Source organism: Micromesistius poutassou, assembly GCF_964030765.1.
Source record: "Micromesistius poutassou genome assembly, chromosome: 2".
NCBI classification, from domain to species: Eukaryota; Metazoa; Chordata; class Actinopteri; order Gadiformes; family Gadidae; genus Micromesistius; species Micromesistius poutassou.
Genome location: NC_140272.1, coordinates 17,959,351 through 17,967,811, shown reverse-complemented (window position 1 = coordinate 17,967,811; position 8,461 = coordinate 17,959,351). Strand labels below are relative to the sequence as shown.

The 8,461-nt window shown below is 39.8% G+C and overlaps 1 protein-coding gene across 1 annotated transcript; it reads left to right on the top strand.

Annotated features, from left to right (window-relative positions):
* The first annotated feature begins 343 nt into the window (after positions 1 to 343).
* Positions 344 to 2,071, top strand: LOC311338732 (interleukin-10-like). The gene is made up of 5 exons (XM_084464048.1): positions 344 to 613; positions 747 to 806; positions 1,042 to 1,206; positions 1,576 to 1,638; positions 1,759 to 2,071. Exons 1-5 carry the CDS (start codon positions 458 to 460, stop codon positions 1,852 to 1,854), a joined length of 540 nt encoding a protein of 179 aa, XP_084320174.1. The 5' UTR covers positions 344 to 457; the 3' UTR covers positions 1,855 to 2,071.
* The last annotated feature ends 6,390 nt before the right edge of the window (positions 2,072 to 8,461 follow it).

Genomic DNA, 8,461 nt, shown 5'->3' with positions numbered 1-8,461 from the left:
AATCACGAGGGTTTCAATAGGGTCCTTGCCAAGTTTGGCTCGGTCCCTAATAATAATAATAATAATAACAATAATAACAGAAGAATATAATAGCATAACAATAATAATTTCGATTAAAAAAACAATAATACATGAATAATTTATTATTATTATTATTATTATTATTAATAAGAAACATCCAATAATCATCATGGCAAGCTTAACAATATACTTACACAATGTACTTTTTTTTTTGACTGACGAGGCAGCTTCTCTGAAGCCCCCCCCACCTACCCTTGGGTAGTCTTGGTTTGGTATAAATAAGACATGAGAGTAGGCTTTGAGTATGAGCATTGGCCACCAACGAGAATCACTCAGAAACATCTGACCGCTCAACTGCCAGGAAAAGACCACCACTCAGCAGCATCGTTTTCAGAGACCACACGACTTGGACAGCAGAAACACAGCGCAGCACAGGATGAATGCCTTATTTCTCCTCCTGGTGGTTCTCTGCCTTTGTGATGATGCTGCCTGCACTCCCACGTGCAACAACCAGTGCTGCCGCTTTGTGGAGAACTTTCCGGTCAGGCTAAGGAGACTGCGCGAGGACTTTGCAGTCATCAGGGACTTCTACGTAAGTGATTTAAAGAATGCCGCTACACATACAATCGTTGTGGGTGTACTACTAATTATGCTTGGCTCTGAACTACTGCTGTGGCTCTCACTTGCTGACTCTTACATTATGGACTGCTTTCGGTTTCCTGCAGGAAGCTGAAGATGATTTGGAGATAGCGCTGCTCGATCAGAACATTGAACACTCCTTAAAAGTGAGTCTTTTATTGAAAAAAAAAATATATATAGGCTATATATATTATTTGTATTTTTTTATTATTATGATTATTTTATTTGGTACATTTTTAACATGAACTTCTTTATTTTAAGTTAAAAAAAAAGTTTTAAAAAAAAGAAGAATCTGGTAATAATGATCTGATGATGCATCATAGACAAAGCATCATAGAGAACCACGTGTCCAATTGTTGACTTGTTTCCCTATCTATTTAGAGTCCATTTGGTTGCCACGCCATGAAGACCATAATTGACTTCTACCTGAATACGGTTTTACCGACGGCTATTGCTGAAATGGCGGAGGAAAACAAGGATTATAAACCACACATTGAGTCCATACAGATAATATTCGACCAGCTGAGGACTGACATCATCAAATGTGTAAGTTTGCCAGATTAAGTTGACTAAGAATCAAGCAGACTGCCTATCGTGAAAATTACCAACTCATTAAAACAAGTCATACATCATACATGGGTTGGAGCCACGCAAGTCAGAAGAACGCTTCGTCACGTTGTCAGTGCGATCAAAAACATCGCCCAGGCAACATGGCACCCAATAGTCTAAGAGAGAATAGTTCTTGTCGATTCATTGCCGAATCGGGAATGAGTAATACAGCTCTGACTTTGCTTGCTCTCTATTCTTTGCTAAGAAAGAGGAAGGCATATGTAGACCTACACCATGTCCTAATTTAGAAAGAAAAAAAGCCTGCTGAGTAATGACCGCTAACTTTACCCCACCCCACAAAAACAGAAGAATTACTTTCAGTGCAAGAGGCCCTTTGAAATCACACAGTTGAACTCCACATATACTCAGGTGAGTGAAATTTTCCATTTATTTTATTTTTGTTTTATTTCTGTGAATGAATAAGCATTCCGGTGACTGTAGCCTGCAAACACATGGTGTTTATGATCTGCTTGTTCTGTTTGTCTGCAGATGGAGGGGAAAGGTCTCTATAAAGCCATCGGAGAGTTAGATCTATTGTTTAACTTCATCGAGATGTACCTTGGTTCAAAACGACGGCGTCAGTGAACTCCTCCACACACAAAGTGTTCCCCGAATATGACCTTTACATCTGCCTGCACTGGGCTGCCTGGAAGAACCTGCTGCTTGGGGTTCTGATGACTTCAAATTCATATCTATCTTTGTCCCGAGGACAAGTTTTCACTGAGGCTTCAAATTCATAATATCTTTGTCCCGAGGACAAGTTTGTTGCAGTATTTATGTGGGTTTTGCACATATTTAACATGCCAATGTAAAGTGTATATTTAAAAAAAAAAAAAGAGTAATAAATGTTTTTTTTATGAAACAATGGTTTTCTCCAATTGAGTCAGAAAAGTGGTATGTTATTATTATGCATAGGAATGCACAATCTTGATATCCCTATTCCGTTATTCTTCTTTTGACCAAACTTGTGCAATTAATGTGGCCAAAACTACCGAACCAATCGATTCAACATCTGTCACAAAGTTCGAAGTCCATACATTTGTGCAATGATTTTTCACATTTGTAAACTTTATACTTTTTGAGATATTCTACTTTTAAAATACTTTTTTTTTTTTTTTTTTTTTTCAATGGAAGTCAATTGAAGGACGGCGGAAACCATCCGCCCATTCTCTGACACTTATTACTTACAGACTTTGTAACTTGGTCAATCTTTTATCGTTAACCTTCTTTCAAAGGTTTAACAAATGAAGACACTTGTATATTCAATAATCTGGAAATAGAATTTCAATTACCTTAATACTTTTTTCATAATCACAGTTTAAGTTCCATGCCCGCCTGGTTTTCAATTGGTCTCATTGATTTACGCTGAGGGAGGAGCGCGAGGACGTGCAGGCAGTGTTGCCAGATTGGGCAGTTTTTGCCGCTCAATTTGACTACTTTTTACGACGTTCAGGCAGCGTTGCCAGATTGGGCGATTTTCCCGCCCAATTTGACTACTTTTAATCACGTTAGGCTGGAAAAATTAGCATTAGGCGAGTACATTCTATTTCGGCTGGTTTTAAAAAGAACTGGCGGGATTATTAGGGGTCCTACGAACCGTAGGAACCCTATTGTATTCGTTAGTATTTTTATTTTTATCCTGACTTTTTGGCTCCAAAAGTTATGAAAATTGGCAGGCTTGTAGAACTCGTAAAGTTAGTAAAGGAATCAAAAGATGGGCCAGAATAACACATAGGTGGCGCTATAACAAGGCCTTGAAATTCAGGACTTCAACAGGCTGCCATTACCACTAGGAAGGTGCAATTTGTATGGAACTTGTTATACATGCACCATTTGTCATGATGAACAACCTTCACATTGCAACCCATATGGTCAGACCATTGGGATATAGTGCAGTGACCACAACTTGACCAAACACCCACACATTAACTCCTTTGGTGCTGAAAGTGGGAAAAGCTGCAAACTTGGCACACATGTACCAGGTCACTGACTATACGATGATTAAATAATAGCAATAAGGCAAAAGACGCCAGAGATATGCATTTTAAAGTGAAATACATGCATATGTATACAGCTCTACAACACATTTAAACAGCTCTAACATTGCATCCAAAACACGTAGGCTCAGCTGAAAAAACAACCAGAAAACATTTGTTTGAAGTTCTCCCTTCTGAACCATGGCCTCTCTACAATGCAGGCTGGGCCTTAAAGGGGTACACATGTTATTTCGCAAACATCCGTTTGACAGTGGATTTTGACACAGTAGGCTTTAGAAACATGGTTGGTGATTGTTTTGATATGTTAACTGCTGGTAAACCAGTTTTTAAGGCATACCAATGCATATTACCATACCAACCAAGCTCACCATACCTCCATGTAGGAAAGTCTTATATTTCTCAAAATATACTCCAATCTGCCCTTGGCAGTCTACGGTCATACTGTCGGTCATACTGTCATAATGTCATACTGTCGTTCATACAGTCATATGGTCATACTGTCATTCATACAGTCATACGGTCATACTGTCGGTTATATGATCATATATATAAACGTTATTACAGGCTCTAGACCCAATAGACAACAACAGATACATAAACACATACAAACATACTCTTTATTTATTCATTCATTCATTCATTCATTCATTCATATTTATTCATGAGAGTCTTAAAAGGCACCCATACCAATGTTTCCACAGATATGATTGATATCTGACCGAGCTGCACCTGGGGCTTGTGAGCATCATTATAATACAGTTTTGTGACTCATCAAGTCGAGACATAAACTTAAACATCTGGTTCCTCAAGAGAGCCTGTAAAGTGCTCAGCCCTGAGTCACAAAAGAGCTCACTAGCACTGCTACTCCTGGGCTTTTTCAGTAGTATCCTCAGACATTGTATGCTACCTGAAGTTTGCGCAGGGAGGGTCTCCTTTTTGTAGCTGACCCATAATGGGGCAATACAACACTCTTTTTTGCATTGTACTGTACGTCAAACTCAACCCCATACTCTGAGCATATATCCAACAGCTGCTGGAACCCAACAGTGCTGGGGGACATAATAGCCAAATCGTCTGCGTACATCAGATGGTTTAACAGAGTGTTCCCTATCAGACAACCTGTCTTACACTTCCCCAACTGCTTTGACAGGTTGTCCATGTATAGGTTGAGTCATACTGTTGGTCATACTGTCAGACGGTCATACAGTCGTACTGTCTGTCATACTGTCGGCCACATGGTCATACTGTTGGTCATACTGTCATGTGAGATTGTGAAAATCCCTTCTCACAGTCTCTCCCCTCACATCACATTTAATGTGGTATTTGGACTTCTGGAGCACTAGGGGGCAGAAGGTTAACCCAGCCTTGGCCAGGGAAGTTCCCCTTGGGACTGATTGGCTTATTTAAGGGGACTCTCATTTTGTGGCTGGGGGGAAGGTGCTGGCTTGACGAGAGGCCAGTACTAGAGCACATGGTATATGTTGTTAGGCTAGGCTAGGCTATGCTGATTGCTGCTGATTGATGCAACCAGTCGTTTCTTTTTGGAACATTGCTTTATTTTTCTAACTAATGGATTTATTTTGGTTTATTCATTTTGGGACCTTGGTTTTGGAGTAAATAAAACTTCACCTTTTTGTCCTAACACCAGTGCCCTTGTTTTTGGCCCACACTCTCAAACCTGGCCGTCTTCTACTTTTCTTTGCCATCATCCAGCCGCTCACGGGCCGGCTTTCACAGGTCATACTGTTGGTCATACTGTCATACTGTCGTTCATATTCATACGGTCATACTGTTCGTCATATGACATACTGTCGGTCATACTGTCGGCCATACGGTCATACTGTCAGACTGTCGGTCATATGACTGTCGGTCATACGGTCATACAGTAGGACCCCTTCATTGTTGCTCGCAACTATATTTATAATTCTTTCTACAAACATCAATCAACACCATACCTTTCATATGACATATCGTTTGTGCAGCTAGTACCACTATTACTTCAGCTACTACTACTACTTCAGCGACTACTACTACTACTTCTACTACTATTTCTACTACAACTAGCCTACTACTACTACTACAGATACTACTACTACTACTACTAATACAGCTAGTAACACTACTACTACTATCTTCCAGCATTGCCAGTTTAGCTGCCAGCTTTTGTAACAACGTACTGTATTTCAGCACTTTACTTCTTCAGGTAATGCAATTCAGCATCAGTCGGTTTTTCAGCAGTGCACTGCAATACATTTGACCTTTCCGATTTTTCGGCAGTGCAGGGCAATACATTTGACCTTTCCGATTTTTCAGCAGTGCAGGGCAATACATTTGACCTTTCAGATTTTTCAGTTCAATTCATTTTACATTTCTGCATTTTTAGCAATGCTTTGTGCTTTTCATTCAGCTGTCACTTTATTTGTTTCCAACCATTTACCTTTTTTTTTTTTAATGGTGTGCATGTTTACATTGTTTACTCCATTGAGACTTTTGAAATCCCTTCACTTGATTTAAGCCATTTAACGTTTCTTTATGTCTTAATCTATGTGGCTTTATTAAAACATATTTTCAACCTCAGTTTGCACTACACAGCGGCGGAGCCACGTGGTGGCCAGGGGTGGAACCTGACTGACCCCTGGAACCTGACTGGCCACCCCAGGTCCCACCCCTAGTCAGTTCACTGTATATTCCGATGAAAGCCCCCCCCCCCCCCCCCCCGTCGACAATCGCGTTCGTCCCCCCCCCCCCCCCCCCCCCCCCCCTCAACAATTCTATATGGACCCCCCTATAAAGCCTCGGCCACCCTCGTGCCACCACTTGAAAAAAAGTCTGGCTCCGCCACTGCCACTACAGCACTCACCGCATTTTCTGCAGGAAATGCATTTTCTATTTCTATTTTCTGCATTTTAAGAAGCATATCTAACTACTTCCCTCATCATACCCACAGTAAACAGATACTTGTTCAAAGGTTGTGCAATTAAGAGAAGACAAAAGACTGAAGTTTCTATGTTCAGTGTCTGATTTCTGTCCAACCATAACTCAACTCATCCACACTCAACTATCAATCTTTGCATTGGCTATTCAACCCTCAGCTGAATTGAACTGAAATATGGTTATGGTTCTTAGCAGATGCCTTGATCCAAAGCGACATTAAAAACAAAAATATCATAAAGATCACAGGCATTTCTATGCACAGTAATCCCTTATGCGTGGGATACCATTTTCTAGTTATACATAATATATCATCATGTACATTATGCACTCTTGAAGACTTCAGGAGAGACTACAATGTACAGCGATGGCTGTGAGGTGTTCACGCTTGCAGTTCCTATGTGGTGAAGGTGTAAAGTAAATATAGGCTCCTAACCTCAAACGTGACCTATAAAGGCCCACATCACTTACAGGCAACCAGTTACTCAGCACTATACTTTACCGTAACTGCATCTTAGATGTAACGACTGCATGTGCACACACATTCTCATGCGTTCCCACCAAATGTACTTACCGGTTCTCTGTGGTTTTCAGCAAAAGACGTTCTAGCTCTAGATTGCAGAAAAAGAGCAGCTCAAGACATCTCTTTTCAGGCAGGCTTTTGGCTAGCACTATGCTGGTAGTATTGTAATTTAAATCTTATTTCTCATTATCCTGCTTGTGTATTTTCTATTATTTTTAATTTTGTTTATGCTTAGCAATGCGTGACCTTTGCTATATATGAACTTTATTGAATAACATAACTAATTTACTACTCTGCAACGTGCTACTCAATGTGGTAATTACTTATTCATAAGAACATTTATCTATAATACCAATAATGAATATATTACTATTTGACACTTACTATGTAGCAGATGCTTTTATCAAAATAACCAGTAAATCCATGTGACGGCAATCTTTCCCTGGCATAATGAGGAGCTCAGTCTTGTTCTCAGGCTTCAGGTGATGGACAGTCGTCCAAGTAACCTGACCGTCTGACAGATATTCTGAGATCCGTGTTGCAATCAGGGTGCTGTGATAGTGAAGTGTCGTCAGCGTAGCAGTGATAGAAAAAACGTGTGATGCGATTACAGAGCCCAAAAGAGGCAGATTTTCAAAAACGGCTAGTAACGGCTAATCACACTTAGACCTGTTGGTATAATATGTCACCTTTAAACGTCATGTTTCACACCCACGATGCTAATCTATGCTCCATCGTACCAACATAAACACATGTAAACGGACTACCAGTCAGACAATAAAAGGATCAGCCTCTGTGCCTCATGTGATTTGTATCATTGCAATTTGATTGTAATTTCCTCAAATTTCTTAGATCAGAGTTAATAAAGCCACCCCTTCTTGAAAACATGGTGTGTAATAGTGTTAATACAAATAGTGCCAGAGATGTTGGTTTTCAGGGTCAATGTACATGGTTATATGGTTACTGTGTGGGAATGACAACAAAACAGAATAGTCAAAGGAACCAAGGTCGCCACAATATGCACACGCGTACCATAATAGAGAGTATCGAAAAAGTATGTTCACCATTTAATAGAAAATAAATATTTATGAAATATAGAGGACAAGAGAAAGAATTTCAGAATGTTGATCTTTTTCTAGGGAATATAAATCATTCCTCACTGTAATTGATGCATTACTAAATGTAACAGAGGTACGTCCACAGAGGAGCTCTGAGACAGTTTGACTAAAGGAGGTGTGGTATTACTGTTTGTGTGGTTAAGCAGTACATAAACAACACCCGGATATAGAACATTTCAACCTACAAATGGTGTAAATGCAACTGGAAACCACACAGCCACAAGAGGAACGAGACGTACTTACTGTAGGGCGGACACCTGGCAACAGGCCGAAGAGGTATTAGAACCTTGGTTAGAAGGTTCATTACCTAACCAGGAAGTTATGGATACGAGACTTCTGTAAACCCTAAAAGGGCAATGGATTACAAAATGTAAGTGTTTGCATTGTAGGATTCTGCAGAGTGCAGAATGTTTTATTTACTACACAGTCCAAAAAGTCCTATAACTTCTCATTTTACAATATGGTATTTAAGGAAGCTTATGGAAATTGCCTTATTTAGAATACAATAACTGACAGAATTAAACAATCCATCAGCTATTCAAAACATAGGCTGATTATAGTTCAAATTCTGATTTTATATTCTGTCTAGAGATGCCCTCACCCCTGACACTCAATGACTGTAG